This window comes from Coturnix japonica, chromosome 1 (assembly GCF_001577835.2).
Source record: "Coturnix japonica isolate 7356 chromosome 1, Coturnix japonica 2.1, whole genome shotgun sequence".
Taxonomy (NCBI): domain Eukaryota; kingdom Metazoa; phylum Chordata; class Aves; order Galliformes; family Phasianidae; genus Coturnix; species Coturnix japonica.
The window spans coordinates 68,659,808-68,682,631 of NC_029516.1; the positions used below are offsets into that span (position 1 = coordinate 68,659,808).

The window sequence follows — 22,824 nt, forward strand, 5'->3', positions numbered from 1 at the left end:
TATGCTGCATCAGCATTACTTAACACTGATGGGAAATATTTCCAGGCACAGAACTACAGCTGTTTGTCCTATAAGAACTGTTTCTGTTAATTTCAGCTCAACCTACTTAATGTTGTCTCAAACAGCCAGAGATGTAGCTCATGAGTTAATGTAATCTGTGTACCACTCACAACACTTTATGTTGTGACGGTACTCTTCTGGAAGCCGGGATGGAGTAGTGGCGCAATTATCTACTGTTCCACAGAGGTTGTCATCAGTGCTAGATGATGACAACAGCCCCCTTGTTTAATCCCTGAGTTCTAAAGTGATTCTCATGTTCAAAAACAGCAAAACCAGATGACATAGGGATACTTTAGTCCTTCAAAACTAGCTATGAATACTGAAGAACTTACACTAGTTCCTGAGATACTCTCCTTGCTGTTGGTACTGCTGCAAATGGATGTTACAGAAAAGCTAGTGAAGATCTCAGTTTCAGTGAGTGTTTTCATTTTCTTTATGTGCAGAGAGAGAAAAGGCAAAGTTGCTAAGCTAATTAGTGGTTGATGGCTGATGGTGGTCTTGATACAGTGCTTCTTCATGTACATGCAAGGAGTTGCTCCATGTTCTCAACCTGTTTAGCCTGTGGAGATACACATGCCCATAAATCTATTCAGAGCTTCCTAGCCCCTATCCTGAATGATAACACTGCCTAGGGTGTGCAGGGGTGAGCTCTTGCTGTTGGCTGCACAGCAGCAATCCATCTCCAGCTTAAACAAAGGGACACAAGTCACAGGTGATCAGGACCTGTCCTGGGTCACTGATCAGTGAAGTTCTGTGGCTCATTTATTTATTTATTTATTTATTTATATGAAATGCCCATTTGGTCAAATATCTCCAAGGTGGCCTTGCAGGGTTGGGGGGAACGTTCCAAACTGCTGAATGACAGCCAAAGCATCTGCTATTGGCTAAGGAATGCTTGGCAGAGTACGCCCATTTCTACTGCTGAATTAATATAACCTCTGGAGAGAGAAAGAGATGGAAATAAGCTAGTTCTTCCCCAAAACCACATCTCCATTCAGGATGTCCTAGAAAGAAGTTAGCCCCTGAAAAGAAACTTGGTGATTTCAGAGAAAGATTGTCTGGAGACTGGACAGGCAGAGCCCTCAAGATGATGAGATTCATATTCCTGAGCCTTCTGTTTCACACTGCAACTTCTTTTCACCAACTGTGAGTGATGCTGAATGTTTGTTTCAGTTTCCTTCAGTCTCCAGGTAGGCTGGCTGAATTCCACATCATCAGCTATTCTTCTTCTTGCTCAGTCAAATCAATCCAAAAGGCAGAAGAGTCATTCATGTTGTCTCTCATGGCTATGAGTTAAAATATGAATAATCTTTTTTGGGGGTCTATCAGGATGAGACCTTATGGCCAGGTATGCTTTCTCCCTGAGCCTTCAACCTGATGTAACTTCTGATATCTTCTTTCCTCTGTCCCAGATATTACTTGGTGGTGGTCCCTGCAGATCTCCGTTACCCATCCGTTCAAGTTGCCTGCCTTCATATCACCTGTTATGAAGCAAAAATTCAAGTAAAGCTGGTTCTGGAGCGCTCTGCAGGACATTATCTCTTAGTGCAAAAAGACATCCAAAAGGAGAAGACTTTCATGTGCACAAAGTTCTGGGTGAGCCACCCTAGGCAAATGCCATCTCTTCAGGAACTGTAAAACCAGAAACTGTAAAAGTCAGTGCTGACAATTAGAGGCTCTACTTTGCTTTGGAGTGAGCCTGCTAGGAATGAGAGTAGATTATTCCTGCAGATGTGAAGCCCAGCAAAGTATCTCTTGGTTAGCACTGAATTGCCCTTCTGAATCTAAGTTTTCATTTGAAATCACATGTGTTAAATGGTGGTTTGCACAACATAGTCTACAGTTTCTGTAGGACCTGCAGTCAGGAAGCAGCTCAGCTCTCAGGAGCTACTGACCAGCAGTTGGATGGAAGTGAATATGCTTGTTATTTCTAAACAGCATCTTACAGTTCATTCATTGCTGGTGAGAATTTGGCTAAGATCTATGATAAGACAGTCACACCTAAGCAATATCCCTTCTATTATATACTGTATTCTGTTCTGAGGCTGCTGTGGTCTTTTGTTGCATGAGCCAGGAAGACCCTGTGGTTAGCAATCAGGCATTCTGATCTGGCTTTCTTACTTATACATGTTACATAGTCTTGAAAGCCTAGCATTTGAAGCTATGTCAAATAGCTCAATGTCTCTCCTTTGATTCTGTGCTGCCATCTCCCACACTTATGGCATTTTTTAAATTTTCCTGACATTCCCTTTCCTGTTTCCAGAGATGAAGTTACTTAGGCAGTGGGAAAAATGATGGATTTCATGATATGCAAAGGCCTTCTGGTTGAGTGTAGGACTGATTGAGGTCACAATACCATCTGAATCTAGGTATTGAAAGGGATGCCCTGGCGCAGGTGGAGAGTTACTGGTTAGTTTTTTCATTTCTACTTTACTGTAAATTCCTGCTAAGGGCCCCCAGAAGTAATATTACTTGGTAGCTGCATTCTCTTCTTGCTTTGTACAGGTTGCACCTCCAGCTGATGGCACAGAGGAGATTGCCACTGTCAGACTGATTATTACAGGCCAAGGGGTCAGTATTGAGGAGAAGAAAAAGGTCCTGATCCACAAGGCGAGCAGTGGCACCTTCATTCAAACAGACAAGCCCATCTATAAACCAGGGGAAACAGGTGAGAGCTGCGTATGAGAGCAAGCATAGGTCCTAGACATCTCTTATTGAAATGATATCTTCATTGGCTGTGGTGTCGAGCCTGTGGTGATTGTGTAGCTGTAGGAGACAGCAGGTCATTACCCATGCTAGCTTACATGGAAGAATGTGCATATAAGTGTTATCAGATGCCTACAGTGGAGACAGGACCTGAGTAGATAGAAGGAGTATGGGTCTGCAGGGAAGGATTGAGATATGACAAATATATTCCTTGATTTCCTTGTTTTCAGTGAAATTTCGTATTGTGACTCTGGACGAGGACTTCAATGCATTTAATGATTCCGTAAGTCAGCCCCACAGTCTATGGAAGAGGCTCCCTGTTCTATGCATTAATCCTACTTCCTTTCTCTTCTGCTTACTTGCTAAAAGTTCTAACTGCTCCTTGTCCCCTGCATTCATTCTGATGAATGTCCATAGGAGAACAGTAACGCAGGTAGCTGGGCAGGTAACTCAGGAAGGTGGGAAAAGTGTTTCCAAGTCACTATTATAACACCCTTCACAAAAGGCTCTGCCTCTGAAGCACCTTGTATGTGTTGCTGGCACTTATTTCTCTCTTCTAATGTTTTTCACTTTTCTTTCCCTCCCAGATTTCCCTGTTTCTCCAGGTGAGTGATGCTGAAATCTGGTGTTACTTTCATGTTGATGGCAGCCATTTCACTGTTCTATTCATTTACAGTTCATGGTATCTGTAAGTAGAATGGTAGAACATCAAGATTACTTAATCTAATATGCTACATACAACCTCTGTGCCTGTTTTTGCACTTGATGTTGTGCTCTCAGTTATTGGAATGGAAATCTGAATTGCTCCTGAAGTACAAAACTATAGACAGATCATTTAGACCTTTATGTTAACATGTTAGAACTGTAAAGAATCTTTCCTTGAGATCAGCATTTAGAGAAGTGTAGAAGGGGATTTGGATGCTGACAGCAGAATGTAGCACTATATTATCTACAAATAATATGTACTATGACTGTACTATGCCAAACCTTGTTCCTTAGCTATCTTTTTAACTAGCACTGAAATCTTGAAGATGGTTTTCTAAGGGCTGTGGATCACTGAGATGCTGGAACAATTGCTTCTTTCTCTCTTGTGGGTGTAGGACCCCAAGAACAATCGCATAGAGCAGTGGCTGGATGTGGTTCCCCAAGAAGGCATTGCAGATCTGTCTTTCCAGCTAAGTGATGAGCCTCTGCTGGGGACATATGTCATCAATGTAACCAACAGGAAGATACATGGCAGCTTCACCGTTGAGGAGTATGGTATGAGTGCATGGGGGATGTGTATGAAATGCAGAGATGACTTTACTCTCTATTCCAGGAATCTAAGTTTTTATTTCATGATAACCATCCTGTGAGCAAATGAAGAAAGTAATAACATCATAGAAAAGAGTCTGAGCTGATGCTAAGGAGAGGGATTGCTTTGGGAGCTTCAGTCATCACGTAGGAGCAATTCTGCACAAGGCTCTAGACCTTTGACACAGCTGATTCCTGTAGATGGCTGTATCAGACAAGATGAAATCACTAGGATGGGCTTTTCAAGAGAATATGAAGTCCATTGCCACTAATTTTGTCATTCCCTTATTAACTCTGCTGGGAAGTTACACAAATAGCTGAATTTGAGGGATATGGACACAGAATTATAGAATCATTAAGGTTGGAAAAGTCCTTTAAGATCATCTAGTCAGCTCTCATTCCAGCACAGTCTGTCTTTCATGGTGATTCTCTGGAATGGATGTCCTTGGCCAGTGTTTCCTACAGTTGTCTGATCTTTCTTTTTCCTTACAGTGCTGCCAAAATTTGAAGTGATCTTTGAGGCACCAGTGAAGATTCATGCACTGGATAAAACCTTTCCACTTCGGGTATGTGGCAGGTAAGGGTTCTACTTGGAGAAGTGGGTCCTGTTCTAAATCCTGACCAGAGACACTTCAGGTATCATGAGACTCAGAGGAAATTTATTGCATTCCAGTTACATCAGGCCAGAGTATTCCATGGTATGTCTTTGAACTTTGATGCAAAACAAAACATTCCTAAAATTATCCTTCTTGTAATTTGATTTTCCAGAATAGTCTGATACTAACTTTATCACAGGGCTCTTGATCTTATATCATGGCAGTGTTCTAGTTTGACCTAATAAGGTCAGGCCTGTACATCATGTTTGTGATATATTGTGAATAGCCATGAATAAGTATATCTAGGCTACACAAAGCAAGCACTAGTGTTTTCACACTTTGTGTGAATATCTCTTCATTTCCTTGCTCTCCTAAACAGATACAGCTCTGGGAAAGCTGTCCAGGGGATGGTTTATGTGAGCCTTTGTCAGAAGACTTCTCAGTTCTTGCCCGGTGCTTCAAAACCTGATCTCTGTCAGGAATTCAGCAACCAGGTGAGCTGCTTAGCAGGAGCTGAAAACAATTCAGTGACATTTGTGGTGAGCCCCAGGCTAACACAAGGCTGCTGAAATGTTAGCTGAAACAGCAGTGGTGTCAGAACTTGGTTTCGGCTACTTGATCACAAGTCTGTTGGTGCTGCCTCTTACTAACTGTATCTGCTATGATATTGTGTATACCAAATGCCCGGTCCACATTCTTGACTGCTAACAGCATCCTGCCTTGTTTTCCTATTGAATGGGTCTCCTCTAATTAAATATATAATAGTGTCTAGATGACCAAATCCATCGAAGAGAGGATACTTCTCTGAAGAAGTCTTCCTCTTACGTGGGCAACATCCTAGTGATGCTGATTCCTTTGTCAGACACAAGAGCTGGTGAGAAGCCCCTATCTCACAAAACCACATGACACTGCAGGAGCTGAGAGTTTGCCATGCTGAAAGCCATGAATGTCATAGACTTTATGCTGAAAGCCATGAATGTCATAGACTTTATGCAGCCTGCTTGGACCTTCTCGCTTGCCAGTCGATTTGCAGGGGAAAAAAAAGGAAAAAAACCAAAAGGATCAAGTTCTGCAGCCGCAGGCAGCAGCTAAGCCCCAAAATAACAAGATCTTAAGACTATTAGAGTGCCACATTTGTATATTCCATTAGCCTTCAGGTGTCATCGTTTCGCTTTCTCATTTTCTGTTTCCTGCCTCAGGACTTACTTTCTCCATTATGTTTTACACCTTCCCTGGACCTAGATGTCTTTGATCTGGTGCTTATTTTCTTATTTGAGCCCTGCATTGCTGTTTCTGCCCCATTTGGGTAATTTCTGATATAAATACCTTGATCAGACCTGTTTTCTTCTCTGTGGAATTTCAGACAGACAAGATGGGTTGCTTCTTCACAAATGTGTCCCTACCCTTCCGTCGAGACTTGAGGTACTATCAGGACAGCATAGTTGCAGAGGCCTCACTGTTGGAGGATGGCACAGGTAATTATGGAAATATCTCTGGGAAGAGGCATGTGAAGATACACTAATCATAGCAAGAATGCCACAGACTTTCAGAGACTAGCAAGAGCTCTGAGGTTTTTCAGCCCATCGAGGCCTGCCGTCTAATGTCATGGATATTGGCAGAGCCACAGATTCCTGAAGGCACAGATGTTCAGGATGTCTGTGGTCTAATCTCACATAGTAAAACTTAGGGACCTTTCTAAGAGATAGAAGATGATGTGAAAGAGACCAGATACCCAGAGCCTTGGACAAGTCATCGCCTTGGTATGAAATATATATGCATGTATATATCAGTATTACCAGTGGGTTATTCTACAGGCAAATTGCTGACAGGTGCTTGGTTTCCCTGGTTTCCTCCCTTATGTTTCTGTCTTACTGCTTTCATTCAGAGATACAGGTCAATGCTTCCCACAAGTTACTCATCTCCAAGATTGACGGGATGGCCTTGTTTGAGGATGTGAATTCTTACTATCACACAGGAGAGATGTACAGAGGGAAGGTAATTCCCAGTTATGGTCTTTTGTAGAAGAGAGCATGAGCAATGCCTTCAGAGTCTGCTTCTCCAACCCCACCTCTAGCAGGGGCTGGAACATTCAAAAGTGAGAAAAACATCCAAGACCTTCATTTGTCAAATAAACCTTGAGTAGTAGCAGCTCTGGGCATGCACTGGGGGATGTAAACCCAAGCACTGGGAATTCCAGCAGCCAGGAGGCCTTTTGCAATGGAGGGGTAAAGAGTATTGGGCACAGATGAATCAACAGGGTAGTTTACGTGATAATGGGAGGTTACTGGTAGCAGAGTTGTTAGGGACTGAAAGGGTGACCTTGCTGCTAAAATACTGCAGAAATACTGCTACTGGCTTGGAGGAGATTCTGTCCACTGAACAGTCTTCTGTGCTTCTATCATTCACCATGGTATTCTCAGATCAAAGTCATTGACTACAAAGGCGAGACGCTGAAGTACAAAAAAGTCCTCCTAGTAGTAAGTTTTGGTGAGCAGCAGTTTCAGCAAAGGTACAACACTGGGGACACTGGAACAGCTTCATTTAGCCTAAACACAACTACCTGGAACAACAACACAGCCTCCCTGGAGGTAAGTGAGGAAAATTCTGTATCACTGCCTATGAAAGCAAGGGGTAAGCATGCTTCTCAGTGGGTACTGCGCCAAAGACACATCCCTCATTCCTTTCTGAGGGACTAAAATTCCAACTCAAAACACCTCAACATGTTGTGGATCTTGATTCCTATTCTCTGAATCACAACAGCTTTCTTCATGAACACTTCACGCAGAGATGTGTATGATATTATTGTTAAAAAGTGGCCTGAGCTTACTAACATGCATCAGCTGGATTGATTTGCAGCTAAAGACTGAAGAAATAATCTGTTTTGTGTGTTTTGTGGTTGTTTTTTTTTTTTCTTTCTTCTTTTTCTCTCCTACCAGGCAAGTGTCCTGCATCAAGATTTGGATAGAGAGCCTGGGACAGTTGATTTGAATTACCAGAGGGCTTCTCATTTCATACGTCCATTCTACAGCACCAGCAAGAGTTTTCTCAGTATTGTCCGTGTGCCAGAAATAATGCCCTGTGGTAAAAAGCAGGATATCCGGGTGGACTTCAGAATTTACCAGGAAGACCTGGAACATGGGCCCAAGCGTGTAATTTTCTCCTACCTTGTGAGTTTCTGGAGAAGTACTAGTAGCAATGTCTCATGATACAATATCAGAATTCTCCACAGGTTCAAGCCTGATCCTGGATAGCTTTGGCTTGGCACTTAGACAGGTAGCTCATCCAGCCATCGTGGGGCTGGATCCTTGCTTTAATTCTGGGACTGCAGTAGCATCATGAAAAGCAGCATCTTTCTTTTGGGCTCTGCACAGATGCAGGACAGGTATTGACCTTATCTATCCTCTGGCAAGCCCCTTGAACTTTTCTTGTTACCTGAGTGTAAGTAAAGCTCCTGTTCCCCTCACATATCCCATTTAGCCTCCAGTCTCAGGAATACACTGGTCTTCATAGTGGTCTCAGAGACTACATAACTGGCATTCCCTTCCCTTTTTGTATTCTTTCTTAGGTCATGGGGAAAAGTAGAATAGTCCATGCAGGTCAGAAGACTGTTTGGGTTGGGCCGCCAAGAAGTAAGTGCACTTCCCTGTTATATGTCTAGTAAGCATTCAATGTTCTGTGGCATCCCTTTCTATCTGGACATGTGGTATAAGCCTCTCTGCAATTTAGAGCTTGCTCATCCTTCTTCTATCATGTCCACACAGCTTGTATTTCTAGCTTTCATGTTTCCCTTTGGTGTGAAGAGTACAATCCTCAACATTACTTGACCTGCAGGCTCATTTTCAAAGAAGTCTCCCTTTGCTGCCCTTCCAAAGGGCATGAAAATATAACTTTTCTCTCTATCAAACTCTCTTGCTTTGATTTGCAATTGTGCCTACAAATAACCTTTGAGTGGGTAGGATGCTATATCTTATCATTTTGATGATTGTTGACTGTTGATTGACTGTTGTCTTTTATCTTTAACATAATTATAATCTAAATTATATGCGCTTTGAGGCAAATACAACTTCTTTAATGATAAAATGGGAGATATTTTATGATGGGAGGCTTGGAAAGATACCTGAGACTCTCATTCTTTGTATAATTAATCTTAAAATCCAAATAATTCTTTCAACTTCTCAAGGCAATGAACAGAACTAGTACATCTTTTGTAGGTCTTGAATACTAGGTCCGGAGATGTGCTGATTGGTTTCAGTGGTCTTCAGAAATCTCTGTGGTCCCAAAATATCTGAGGGAAGGAATTAAACAGACAAGTACAGAAGAACAAAAGCTGATCAGACTCCCTTACCATTACCAAATTTACTTATTTATCTTGTTCCCTCTCTCTTCCATCAAGTGCTGGAAGGCTTCTTCTCCATCCCTGTTACCTTCAGCTCAGTCTATGCTCCAGCTCCAACACTTATTGTTTATGCTATCTTCCCTAATGGAAAAATCATCGCTGATTCTGCTGTCTTCAGTGTCTCCATGTGTTTCAGAAATAAGGTAGGATTCTTGTCAGAGGCTGCAACTAAATATGAGAGAGTAAGCGTGGCTGCTGCAACTAAATAAGAGACTAAAGAATACATAATTTGTATAGCTCTATGTGGCTGACACTATGGGGTGCCGTGTCTTGTTAACTGCACTACATGTACAGTGGAGGGAGCTGCAATGTACATAGCAAGTATGTGCTGAGCACTGTGGGAGCTGCTGTGGGATGCAAGACAAGTGCTGAGGGAGCTGACAGATGTGATTGTGAAGCCACTCACTATAATCTTACTTGATTAGGGCAACTGGGAGAATTGTCCAAGGACTGGAGGAAAGCAAATGTCAGTGTTATTTTAAGAAGAGAAAGGAGAATCCAGGAAACTACTTAATTTAATCCCTGGGAAGGTGGTGGGACAGCTATGCCAACACAGTGTAGGCTAACTTCTGAGGCCTGGCATTGCTCCTGCTCCATAGCTTCGTATCTTCCAGGGACAGTCAGATTCAAGCTAGGATATGAACTGCTGCATGCAACCAACTCCACAAAGAGCCTGGAGAAAAATACAAGGCTCATTTTCTATGTGGAGCTCCAAAAGGAGCAGAAAACAAGCTATGTGAGGTGTGTTGGACAAGGAGTGCCATGTAATGTCCCCAGTGCTGTCATCTGTTCACGTTGATGGTAGACAAGATGGTTCTCCCTTTCTCTTTTTCACGTGACCTGTCATTTTTCCACGTAGAATCCCAACATGATTTTTTCTTACATACCTTTTAGGAGTCCTTAGGAAATTCCTCGTTTTTTCATTCAAATCACGTCCTTGGAAATTCTCTTCATGTAGGGACCTTCCCTCCTCAGAAAGTGGTAGAGAGGCCAGCAACAGAAATGTTGCATATGTTTTACCTGTGTTTAAATGTTCTTCACATCCAGGCAGAGCTGAGCTTCTCAGTGCCCAAGATTCTTCCTGGTTCAGAGGTTAATCTCCACCTGCAGGCAGCACCTGGGTCTACATGTGCTGTCTGGGCTGTGGATCAAACTGCCTCTTTGCTGAAGCCAGGAAAAGAACTCAGCCATTCTATGGTGAGTGAGTCTGCTCTAACTTCTTCCCCTTCTTTGCACTGACAAGAAGAGCAATGGGAGAAAGAGAGACAGGCTGTTGCATCTTGTCAGAGATTGACTCTCAGGGAACTCAAAGCTAGAAGGATCAAGGTTTTCTTAGTGCAGCACAGGTGGGTATTAGGAGGCATCAGTTAAAGAGATTGAACGCCACTCAGTGCATCAGAAGTAAATCCAGACCCAGCTTTGTTTGCTCTTTCTCGTATTCATTTCAGCAGACTTTGCTGGCTCTATCAGAAAAGAGCCAGAGAAGGATAACTTTGAGCCTGTTCTTTCTGACATACGTTCATGCATGATAGCCAGGAGCAATTCAAACTGGCCTTGGATATAATACACAAAGTGAATGTCAAGTATTATTTGTGCTGACTTTTTTCTTTTGCTTTTTATGCTTTCCCAGATCTATGGGCTCTTTCCATCTATTTATAACTCTGGGTATCCTCATCAAGTGTCTGAAGATGACAATTCCTGTGGGTTCCAAAATTCTGATCAGCCTGATGTGTTCACAGCATTCATGGTAAAAACAGTTGATTTGTAATTCATGAATTGAGGGAACTGTGGTCCTCTGACTTTATCAGTAATGTAGGAATGTCATCACAGACAGCTGAGGAAAAAAATTCAGTTTAGGCCTTTATAATCCATTTGTTCTTTGAATAAGCAACTTGAAATTGTTGACCAAGGGGAAATTGTGTGGTTACTGCACCTTTATTGCATGATATAGGATGCCAAGTATTATTGATTACTTTAGCTGGATTTCACATAGTATGTGTAATCTCCATATCATGAGCAACTTGGGTTGCCCAAGATTAATCTGGTAAGAATTTCACCTTGCAGGCTGAGAAGGCACAGTGTCCGAATAACCATGCATTTGAAAAAGAGGAAACTTTTCTGGCTCAAAAAAGACCTTGTTTGCTCTGTGCTGAGGATCTGAATGACTCTCTCCTAAACTGAAGCAAGAGAATAGTTTACCAAGCCAGAGGATAGCTGAGTTCCTATGCATAAGAGGAGAATAAGGCTCAAGATAAAGGGCAGAGAGAGTAGAAGTAGTATCCAGTGCTTCAGTTCTATTTTTTTTTTCCCTGCAGGAAATGGGATTGAAAATTATGTCCAACACCAATATCAGAAAACCAAGTCTGTGTCTAACTACTCAGTCAACAACTATGATGCAGGAAAGAGGGTTGTTCACTTCTGGACCCATGTTGATGTTTGCTCAGCCCCATGAGGAATCTAACAGTAAGCACCTGACAACTATTTCTTCTTACATGGGATGTAGAAAAGGTGAATGCTGTCCTGTGTTTGAGCTAAAAGGCAGTACTTCCTGTAATTGCACACAGAGGAGACACACTCTCTGACTTTAAAGCTGTTATGCTTGTTAGGCTTTCTGGGACTTATGGCTTCTGGTTCTGAAATGTTAATGAGCTGAGCAGATCTCAGGTCTGACTTCTGAGATGAGGGAATATTTGCCCTTACTGTGGTGCCTATGAACACAATTAAGGCCCAAAGAGGCTCTATTGTATCAAATAAGACAAGAGGTTGTAAAATTTGGGCTAGCATATTCAGTTCCAGTGCGGTGCTCCCCATGACCTGACTGGATGACTCGCAGCCTGAGCTAGTATGAAGGCCCTCTACACTAAACCAGGGCCTGAGGACTTCATGGTAGCTTGCTGTTTGTTACTTCCAGCAGGACATCTGATGACATCTACCTGTCAGCCTACTGTGTTTTCACCTGTTTCTTCAGCTGAAGAGAAAGTGCACAACTATTTCACAAAAACCTGGTTATGGGATTTGTATTCTATCGGGTGAGTAGACTGAGTAGTGAGAGTCTAGTTTGGGTGGCCTGGAATGGCAGCAATACAACCAGATTTAAATCATAAGCTACCAGGGAAGACACCAAAGTACATATATTGTGGGTTTCATACCTACCAGATTGTTTCTTGTTGGAGCTGATGTCTGCATCAGATATATTTTGCTGTAATAGATGACTGTGCAGAGAAAGTATTCATCCAAGGGAGGTGGCTGGCATGAAGTGATAAAGCAGCTTGTTTTACATCCTGCACTATGCTTGTGCTAGCTCTGTGAATCAGCAGTTCACAAAGTAGGCTCATGGGATGTATCCTGGGATAAAGGAGAAAGTGATCTCCACAGAAGCCTTCCACAGGAGTTGGGATTGTGTCCTGTGAGAAAGGCTGAAGTTTCAGTGAGTGTGCAGGTAGCCTCACCAAGACAAATGAGGGAGAGAAAGTGTTCGGGTCTGGACAGAGTGTGAAATGGGGGGCTGAACAGGCAAATGCTATATGAATTCCAGGTGCTCTAGTGAAGAAGTTTCCACTAAGCATCTGTATTGTCCTTTCTTCACAATGCTCCCTATGCTTCCAGGACTCCCCATGGGCCAGGAAACAAATTAGTATTTTCCAGACAGGAAGAAGGAGCAGAAGTGGTTTGGGAAGCCATTTTCTGCTGAGCTTCAAGGCAGGATAAGCTTTTGGGGATTTTTCTTCTCTGGACTTCAGAATTTATTGTTTGATGTCTGGAGACTGGCATCTGCTTAGACCAGATCCCTCCCTCCCATCTTTACCCTCTCTCACGTGCTAACTCCTTCCACTATATCCATCTTTTCACTCACTATCAGCAGATATCTCCTATGTGACTTGCCCACTGGTCTGATCTGAACAAAGTTCTCTCTTACTGTATATGCCTGGCAAAAGTGGACTTTTTAGAGGAAAGCAAATATTTCCAGTTGTTGGAGTAAAATAATATTATAAGCTTTAATGAGCGATATTTTTTTTTCTGTGTGGGAGCAGCCATGGAGTACTCTGATACTCTTAGAAGTTGTGGTGTAAACACAGGCCAAGTCTTTGCCATGTCTTTCTATTAGAGTCCAAGATGTCAGTGTTTCATGGAAAGGTGAATGGCAAAATCTGTTTCTTTTGATAAGTTTTGCTTGTCTTGGACCACTTCTGTTGCTCTTTTGGTTCCTATTCTCCATCCCTAGGCCAAGAAGAACAAAACTGCTACAGCTGTAAAGCATTTTTACATGTGCAAAGGGCAAGTGCTGCCTTAGAAAAGTGCTGAGTATGATAATGGTATCTTCCAGCCATATAACCTACTGTCAAAAGTGTTCTGTTGATAATAAGCAACTGAGGCAGCAGTCCCTGCCTTTTCTAGGTAAGGTTCATGAAAATACAGAAATAGCTAAAGAAGGTCATTATTTCCATCAGAAACAGTGATTGCCTACTGCAAGATATTCTAGGCTAATTTGGGGACTTACTACATAATGGTCTGCCCGGAGAGTCTGCTAATGGATGGAAGGTAGTATCAAGGCTGTAATACACTGGGTATTAATACAGAAGCTATTGGTGAAGGCATTGTGAAGTTAGATCAATCTGTTGTTTCGTACAAGAAGATTCTATTTAATGCTTCTATTGCTGTCTACTTCTCTTTAGTCCCAGTGGAAACCAGATTGTCACTGTCACTGTGCCTAACACCATCACAAGATGGAAAGCTGGGATGTTCTGCACAGGACGTGATGGCTTTGGACTTGCTCCAGACTCCAGTCTGCTTGTTTTCAAGCCCTTTTTTGTGGAGCTCACACTTCCATCTTCTGTGGTCCAGGGTGAGACTTTCATCTTGAAGGCCACAGTCTTCAACTACCTGCAGCAATGTATGAAGGTAGGTGAGCTCTGACAGTCTTTGTAAGAAAAATGGGGCATGGTTAGGTAAGAGGTGGCTGAAGCCCCTGCCTTATTTTAGAAAGCATGTAACATTTGTCTTGTTACCATCTGTCATCCCTGCTATGCCCTTAGATCCAAGTGACTATGGAGGCATTCCCAGACTTTCAGCTGAAGTCATGTGAGGGTTGTGTCTACAGCAGCTGCTTATGTGCTGGAGAAATAAAGACGTTTCTGTGGAGTGTCACAGCTGAGCGACTGGGTGAGAAGGAGGTGGGGCTGAGGAGCTGGGAGGGAATGGGGTCAAGGTGAGGATGCTGTGTAAGGGCTGAGTGAGGAGGTTGGGTTATATGCCCTGTTAACCTAGGCTGCTCATTTGCATTTCTCATAAAGTCATGGATACACATAGTTTAGTGCTAGGACGTACAGAACCTCCTGTAAGTAGGGCTCCAATTGAAATTTTTGTTGTGAACAAGTGACTTGTTATATTAATGGGAAGCAATGTTTTTTGCACGAAATGTGTCTTATTTTCAGGGCTCATGAACTTCACACTCAGCACAGAGGCCATTGCCACCAAAGAGCTCTGTGGCAAAGAGATACCAGTTGTCCCAGAACAAGGACAGAAAGATACAATCACCAAACTCCTCTTAGTCCGGGTCAGACAACCTCTTCTGTTACTTAGACCTTAAAATGGACTTTGTACAATTCCTAGCTTGGTGCAGAGTAATCCTAGGAGTTGCCCCTTGTTATTCAAGGTGTAAAATTAGAATCTAATGGCTTCAGCTGGGGCCTTGAAATTTAGGAATTATGTAGATCTTCTCCATCACACCAACTTCTGTTCTTCTGTTTGTGGCCTGGCCTCTAAATAGAAAATCTTAAGTATTTATACCCCTTTATGTTCTTCCTACTTAACTCTCTGCTGAATCTTGCAACATTTGTTTCACAGGCATTCCTAAGTTAAAATATTCTGAAAATTTCTTATCTGAAATTAAAATCATTAACTATATTTATAATAATAATTATTATTATTGATGATAAAAAGTAGAATTTCTAGTTTGGACCAAAATTTTCTATCTATTTCTAATCCACTTTTTCTCTCCTATGTGCTCATTACTGCTACTATTAAATGCTCAACAGCCAGAAGGAGTGCTAGAAGAAAAGGCTCACAGTTCCATCCTGTGTCCCAAACAAGGTAAAGAGATTGTTTTCTTCTTTTATTCTACTCATCTCACCTTTCCTGGGTCTTTGTAGTTGCTGAAGTGTTTTACTTTGTCAAACGTGATCAAGGTACAGAAGCATACTCTAATTGTGTTACTGTCAGGAGCTTTTTAACCCATTTTTAAAAATTGGTATGATATTACCTTTTATTCCCCCTCTCAGCCGGGACTTCGGCTGATTGCTATGACTTTTCAAATATCGTAGAGAGTAGCTTGGCAACCACATCAGCCAGTTCTCTGGGACCCTGGGGTGCATCTCACTGGGCTCCATAGACATGTGGATGTTCAGGTTCCTCAGGTGGTCACAAACCTGATCTTTGCTTACAGTGGGAGGGATGTTGCTTCCCTGATCCCCTCCTACCAAACCAAATGTTTGAGGGCTGTGCAGCGGGCAGTTATCAGGGAGAGCTCTAGAGCCCTGAAGAAGGCATCCTTAAAGATCTGCCAGCTCTGCTCTGCACCCTTGCCCATGAGGACAGTTTCCCAGAGTGTTTTGTTGACTAACTCTCTGAAGAGCTGGAAGTTAGCTTTCCTAAAGTTTAGCTTTCTAGTTTTACTCTTCACCTGTCTCATGTCCCTCTGGAGTGTGAACTCAACCATCATATGGTCACCACAGCCCAGTCAGCCTCTAATCCTGATGTCACTGATCAGTTCATTTACCTGTGAGCAGCAGGTCCAGTATTGTATCTCCCCTGGTGGGGCTGTCAATTTCTTGACTCAGGAAGTTATCCTCAATTCACTTCAGGAGCCTCCTGGGTTATCTACGGCTCACTGTGCTACTTTTCTATCAGTTGCCTGGGTGGTCCCAGTGGGATGAGTCCTTGCAATTGCTGTGCCTCCTTTAGCTAGAAGTAGAAGACCTCATCCACAGGATCCACTTGATTGGATGACCTGTAGTACACATTGATCACAAGGCTCCCTTTGCTGCCTCAGTCTCTAACAGTTGCCCAGGCTTTAGACTTGCTCATGACTATTCTTTAGGGACAGCTCTTCACATTCTATTCCTTTCCTGATGTAGATAGCAACACTTCCACCCCTCCTTCCTTGCCTGTCCCTTCTGATCAGCTTGTAACCAACAATAGCCACACTCCAGTTGTGGGAATCGTACTACCAGGTTTCGGTGATGACAACTGTATCATGGTTTTCAAGAAGCACAGGAGCTGGAAGCTCCTCCTGTTTGTTTCTCCTAGCTTTTCCCCTTAGCTTTTCCTTTGAATGGAGTTGGGGTAATTTATATAGAGGAAGGCAGGTAGGTGGCTTTGACCACGGAGAATTCATTGAAGATACCCTCACCTTTTTTAGCAGGCTGTTAGGATAGCACAGTCACAATGGAGTTAGGTGGGCAGAGCTGAGGATGGAATGGGAAAGGGTTTGTGATCTGCTACCTTTGTGACAGGATAATGGGATGTTAGCAACATCTTGAACCACTTCTAGGGATTTTTAAAGCTATTTTTGTAAGCATCTATTTCTTTTGTCCTTTTTGTTGTATCTTACACCCTCTGGTATCAGGGAGTCCAGCAGAGGAGTCTGTGTCCTTAATGTTGCCTCCAAATGTGGTTGAAGGTTCAGTGAGAGCTACTGTCTCGGTCACTGGTAAGGAATTTAGTTATGATAATACTTTTCCAACAACTGTTTCTCTGAGTATAGCACTAAGAAAGCCCAGGTCCAGAACACTCAATACTCTTTCTTGTTTCTGAGGTTCCAACTGCCTTGATCTTTCCATGTATGTAGCTGAGATTCCTGGTTCCACATAACCAAAAACACTCATAAAGGGAAAGGTTGTTCTGTTTATGGGTTCCTCTGGCAGGATAAGAATATGTACAGCCCATAAAGAGGGTGCAGTGAAACTGATAAGCTGACTGACCAGAGCTGCCTGCACACGGTTGTGCTGGGGCTACCTTATCTAGTGCACTACCAGGAACTGGTCACAGGTTGGAGGAGATGAATATTGAGCCCTACAGGCTACCTGCTGAGTGGTCAGAGTGCCTGTGTTATGTCTCAGGTGACCTCATGGGGACAGCACTGCAAAACATGGATCACCTAGTACAGATGCCCCATGGCTGTGGGGAGCAGAACATGGTACTGTTTGCCCCCATTGTCTATGTGCTGCAGTACCTGGAGAAGACAGGGCAGCTGACTCCTGAGATTAAGGACAGGGCAACAGGATTCTTGCGCAATGGTAAGTACAGCAGATCCACCTTACTCTTCTGCCTTCCCCTGTGCTCAACCTAGTAACAGTCCCTAGTGCCTACACCCCTTATTCCCTGAGTGCTCTATGACCTTTAATGTAAACACCAATCCCTTTCCCTGCCCAATAATCTCATTGAAAATACCAGTCTGAATGCTGTCATCCTAACCTACTTCTCAGGGTACCAGATACAGCTGCAGTATCAACATCCTGATGGTTCTTTCAGTGAATTCGGTACCAAGGATGAGTACGGTAATACTTGGTAAGCCCTGAGTTCTGTCCTTTCTGTCCATCTACTGTCTGACAGCTTTTTGCTTCCAACATGGAATCCCTTTTTGACCTACTGGACACAAAGTGTTCCAAATGTTTTATGTGCAGCCCATCAATATCTTAACTACTTTTGAGGTGAAGGATGACACCAAACTGACAAGCTAGGAATAGCCCAACAGTAGGTGAGGAGGGACTCAAAAGTTTTAAACTCACACTTCTATTCGTTTTCCTCATTTACTGCTTATTTTCTTTCTTTTCACTTTTTCTTCCCTCTCGCTCATTCACTCAGTCTCTTTCTGTTCCTCTTTTCCTTCTCTCATGCCTTTTTTCTGCTCTCTCTCCAATCAGGCTGACTGCATTTGTGGTCAAATGCTTTGCCCAAGCCAAGCCGTACATTTTCCTGGACAATAGGAGCATCCAAGCTGCTTTCAATTGGCTGGAGTTCCACCAGCTTCCAAATGGCTGCTTCAGAGATGTGGGCCAACTTTCCCACACAGCCATTAAGGTAGGACCCGGAGAATTTTGAAAGGAAATTCAAAGCGGTTCTTATCAACTGTACCAGTAATTGTAATCACTTTTCTGTTTTGTTCTGCTGTCTTGCATGGGAGAAAACCAGGGGTAGATGTGTTGTTTCCTGATAGTTTCAGGTCTTTGTGTATCACCTTTCCTTTGGATATTTATGCTTTTTGTAGGGAGGTATGGATGGGGAGGTTCTCTTGGCTGCCTACATCACTGCTGCATACATGGAGAGAGGAGATACACCAGAGGTAAATACAAGGATCCTTTGCTGTGCTCTTGAATTCTGAAGAGCTTAGTAGAGTCATTTAGGCAGGAAATAGAGCACCTTGGAGAGGCTTGTGAACAAAGTAATAGGCCAGGAGATTATGAACTTACCTCTTCTCAGGAAGAAGCCCTGACTACCCCTTACAGAGGACTCTGTTGGCAGGGGAGAATACGAGGTTAGACTGCTACAAGGGAGGAGCCACTGTTGTCATCTGTCTGAACTTCAGTAAGCTCTTGACAGAGTCTCCCAGAGTATCCTTCTCTCCATATTGGAAAGATATGGATCTGATGAGTGGATGTCTGATGGATGAGGAACTGGTTATGAGATCATATCCAGAGAGTGGTGGTCAGTGTCTCAATGTCCAAACAGAGATCTGTGATGAGTGGTGTCCCTTGGGGGTGAGTACTGGGATCGGTGCTCTTTAGCACCTTAATCAGTGGCACCAACAGTGCGACTGAGTGTACCCTCAGCATGTTTGCAGATGTCATGAAGCTATGTGGTGCTGTCAACACACCCAAGGGACAGCATGCCGTCCAGAGACATCTAGACAGGCTTGTGCAGTGGGTCCAGAAGAACCTTATAAGGTTCAACAAATCAAATTGCAAAGTGCTGCACCTGGGTTGTGGCAACCCTCACTATCAGTACAAGCTGGAGTATGTAAAGACAGAGCACAGCTTTTCTGAAAAGGACTTGGGAATACTGGTGGATGGCAAGCTGAACATGAGCCAGCAATATGCCCTTGCAGTCCAGAAAGCCAACCGTATCCTGGGCTGCATCAAAAGAAGTGTGGTCAGCAAGAAAGGGAGATGATCCGGCCCCTCTATTCTGCCCTGATGAGAGCTCACCAAGAATACTGTGTCTAGATGTGGAGTTCTCAGTAGAGACATGGACCTGTTGGAGTGCATCCAGAGGAGGGCAACAAAAATGATCCAAGGGGTGAAACATCTCCTTTACAGGGACAGGCTGAGAGAGCAGGGGCTCTGAGATAAGGCTCTGGAGAGACCTGATAGCAGCCTTTCAGTATCTAAAGGGGATTTACAGAAAAGAAGGGGACAGACTCTTTAGCAGGGTCTGCTATGATAGGACAAGTGGAAATGGTTTCAAACTGAAGAAAGGGAGATTTAGACAGGATATAAGCAAGAAGTTTTTTGCAATAGGGATGGTGAGGCAGTTGAACAGGTTGCCCAGAGATGTAGTGGATATCCTGTCCTTGGTGACGTTCGAGATTAGGGTGGGGCAGGCTCTGAGCTACTTGATCTAGCTGTGGGTGGATCACAAGTATTTGAAATGTACTGTCAAATGTAGCAGAATCAAATACAGAGACAAGGACCTTCATCCTGGTAGAAAACTGAAGACGGGAAACCATGAAGTGCTGTAGATACACAGATATTAAACAGGCAACCACTCCAAGTGTTTGGCTCATGTAGAATGGTGCATGAATGCTGGAATGAATTCTATGTCCTGCCAACAGTACGGGTATTTCAAGGGAAGCTGGAAGTCCTGGTGACCTAGAGACACTGAAGAGCTGAAATGAACCCAGTAATCCTGCAAGCATTTGCAATTGTGTTGTTGCTCTTTTGTTCAAAGAAAGATGTGGTGGTGCTATTCTAGTAGTAAGGGAATTCCATTTCACTGAGATAGCACTGCTGAAATTCACGATCATTTGTTGGGGGAACCTTTGTCAAGAACCTTGCACTGAGGGCTGGGGACTCTGCTTGGGGGTGCTGAAGTGATACAAAGGGAAAGTGCAGACTTGACAGTGATATAAGGGTGAATATATGGGTTGCTTTCTATGCTAGTGCATACTAATGCATCCTTCTGCTTGTGTAACCCAGTGTTTGCACGCCTCGTGTTTGCATGTGACCAATATCAATGTAACTCTTTCCTGTAGAGTACGGTGGTGAGCAAGGCTCTGGGATGTATCATTTCTTCTCTTCCCAAAGCTGGCAGCACTTACGCACAGGCCCTGCTAGCCTACACCTTCGCCCTGGCTAAGGACCTTCAACGCACACAAGAGCTTCTTGACATACTTGATCGAAAGGCAATCAGAGCAGGTATGGAAGTGCTAAACAAAGCAAATTGACAACCTGCCTGACTTCTTGTTATTTCCTGACTGTCAGGACCAGTTAGTGGGTAGCTAGTTAGTGTACCTGGCAAACAGGAAAATGGAAAAATCAGATGCCTGGAAGGTATGCTGATTATTGGCAAGTTACTTTCTTGCTATCATCTTTATAAATGGTACTTCAGTGTGTAATACTGAGCATGGTCTTTGCTCACACACCTTTGTGCCTTTTAGGCCTCAAGATTTCTTCCCTGATACCTCTCAATGTCATCTACCTCCTTCCTTTTCCCAGGTGGGCAGATCCATTGGAGTCAGACCCCATCCGAGACAAACAGTACTAGCCCTTGGTCACAGCCACTATCTGTGGATGTGGAGTTAACAGCTTATGTCCTCCTGGCCCTGCTCTCCAAGCCAAATGTCACGGAGGCTGACTTCACCACAGCCTCTGGCATAGTGGACTGGCTCACCAGACAGCAAAATGCCTATGGAGGATTTGCCTCAACACAGGTAATTCAGGGCTGGAGAAGATAACAGTGCTTGAGAAAGATCTCTGCAGAATCTATGCAAGTGTGAAGAAACAGTGTGAACACTTTGAGGAGAAGAAAGGTTCTTGGGATGGTGATTTCAAGTGTTTTCAGTCCTTAGAGCTGTAGAGGAAGTGTGTAAATCTAATTTTCCTTCCTTTTCAGGATACAGTAGTTGCTCTGCAGGCCTTGGCTAAGTACGCAGCACTGACACACAACACAAAAGGGGCTGCAGAAGTGAGGGTGAGGTCCCAGAGAGCCTCTGGGAGGAAGTTCCAAGTTTCCTACCAGAATCGGCTTTTGGTGCAGGAGATGGCAATGACAGAAATCCCAGGAAAGTTCTCAGTGCAGGCCCATGGCAGCTGTTGTGTCTTTACTCGGGTGAGTTACCCACTTCCCATGGACCTTTCTGTGTCAGCCCTCTGCTCATCATCAAAATTGTCTCAGTTGCAGTTCTATACAAGGAAATGGGCTTTAACTGGGCTTTACTTCCAGCTTGTTGCCAGTGCAGCAAAACTCCTCCTATAAGGAGACTGAGACATAATGTGTCAAAAGTGCTGCTTCTGTGACTCTTGGAGTATTGGAGGATGGAAACCTTGCATAGTGGTTCCACTGCTGTATGTCTAACTCACTTGGTCACAAGGGGAATGGAGAGGACAAGTAGTCTCAGTTGGAAGGACCATGGAATTTTTCAATCCCAAATGACCTTTATTTTTGGTACTGGGATGAGTGTGCTCACTACATCTATTTTATCCAGTTAGCATGGTCCATACCATACCAGACCCAGCCAGCATGCGTTCATGAAAGGCAGGTTGTTCTTGACCAACCTCATTTCCTTCTATGTCTGGATGACCAGACTGGTAGGTGAGGGAAAAGCTGTTGATGTAGTCTACCTAGACTTAAGCAAAGCCTTTGACACTGTCTCTCACATTATTCTCCTAGGGAAACTGGCTGCCTGTGGCCTGGACAGGTATACCCTCCTTTAGGTAGGGAACTGGCTAGAGGGCCATGCCCAGTGGGTGGTGGTTAATGGAGTTAAGTCCAGGTGGAAACCTGTTACAAGTGGTGTCCCCCAGGAGTTGGTACTAGGGCTCATCTTGTTTAATATCTTCATTGATGACCTAGATGAGGGGATTGAGTGTACCCTCAGTAAGTTTGCAGATGACACCAGACTGGGAGGTAGTGTTGATCTGCCTGAGGGTGGGGAGGCCCTTCAGAGGGATCTAGATAGGCTGAGTCGCTGGGCTGAGGTGAATGGGATGAGGTTCAACAAGGCCAAGTGCTGGGTTGTGTACTTTGGCCACAATAACCCCATGCAGCGCTATAGGCTTGGGGTTGAGTGGCTGGATGGCAGTGAAGAAGAAAGGGACCTGGAGGTGTTGGTCGATGCTTGACTGAACATGAGCCAACAGTGTGCCCAGGTGGCAAAGAGGGCCAATGGCATCCTGGCCTGTATGAGAAATAGTGTGACCAGCAGGTGCAGAGAAGTAATCATCCCCCTGTACTCAGCACTGGTGAGGCCACATCTTGAGTACTGTGTTCAGTTTTGGGCTCCTCACTACAAGAAAGACATCAAGGCCCTTCCAGAGAAGGGCAATGAAACTGGTGAGGGTTCTGGAGCACAAGTCTTATGAGCAGCAGCTCAGGGAGCTGGGATTGTTAAGCCTGGAGAAGAGGAGGCTCAGGGGAGACCTCATTGCGCTCTACAACTTCCTAACGGAAGGGGCTTGGCCTCTTCTCCCAGGCAACAAACAGGACCTGAGGAAATGGCTGCAAGTTGTACCAGAAGAGGTTTAGATTAGACATAAGAAAGATTTTTTTCTGTCAGAG

The 22,824-nt window shown here is 43.8% G+C and overlaps 1 protein-coding gene across 22 annotated transcripts in view; it reads left to right on the forward strand.

Moving 5' to 3' along the window:
- The window catches only part of LOC107318315 (alpha-2-macroglobulin-like protein 1), a 44,141-nt gene that overhangs the window by 18,275 nt on the left and 3,042 nt on the right, over positions 1–22,824 (forward strand). For 18 of the 22 annotated variants that reach the window (XR_004308513.1, XR_004308512.1, XM_032446795.1 and 15 more), the window contains 29 exons: positions 1,473–1,656; positions 2,566–2,728; positions 2,997–3,049; positions 3,354–3,371; positions 3,867–4,026; positions 4,552–4,636; positions 5,035–5,149; positions 6,019–6,130; positions 6,541–6,650; positions 7,076–7,243; positions 7,592–7,822; positions 8,221–8,284; positions 9,049–9,194; positions 10,099–10,248; positions 10,682–10,798; positions 11,367–11,514; positions 11,963–12,080; positions 13,725–13,950; positions 14,085–14,211; positions 14,484–14,605; positions 15,087–15,141; positions 16,676–16,759; positions 17,169–17,345; positions 17,535–17,616; positions 17,973–18,129; positions 18,317–18,391; positions 20,300–20,462; positions 20,763–20,977; positions 21,160–21,375. Coding sequence is in view for 20 of the 22 variants with exons in the window: in XM_032446795.1 (XP_032302686.1) it covers positions 1,473–1,656; positions 2,566–2,728; positions 2,997–3,049; positions 3,354–3,371; positions 3,867–4,026; positions 4,552–4,636; positions 5,035–5,149; positions 6,019–6,130; positions 6,541–6,650; positions 7,076–7,243; positions 7,592–7,822; positions 8,221–8,284; positions 9,049–9,194; positions 10,099–10,248; positions 10,682–10,798; positions 11,367–11,514; positions 11,963–12,080; positions 13,725–13,950; positions 14,085–14,211; positions 14,484–14,605; positions 15,087–15,141; positions 16,676–16,759; positions 17,169–17,345; positions 17,535–17,616; positions 17,973–18,129; positions 18,317–18,391; positions 20,300–20,462; positions 20,763–20,977; positions 21,160–21,375 (3,841 nt within the window). In the remaining 2 variants the exon portion in view is untranslated. Of the gene's footprint in view, positions 1–1,472; positions 1,657–2,565; positions 2,729–2,996; positions 3,050–3,353; positions 3,372–3,866; positions 4,027–4,551; positions 4,637–5,034; positions 5,150–6,018; positions 6,131–6,540; positions 6,651–7,075; positions 7,244–7,591; positions 7,823–8,220; positions 8,285–9,048; positions 9,195–10,098; positions 10,249–10,681; positions 10,799–11,366; positions 11,515–11,962; positions 12,081–13,724; positions 13,951–14,084; positions 14,212–14,483; positions 14,606–15,086; positions 15,142–16,675; positions 16,760–17,168; positions 17,346–17,534; positions 17,617–17,972; positions 18,130–18,316; positions 18,392–20,299; positions 20,463–20,762; positions 20,978–21,159; positions 21,376–22,824 lie in introns of those variants that run through there. The other 4 variants (XM_032446813.1, XM_032446822.1, XM_032446837.1 and 1 more) reach the window with 4 other exon arrangements.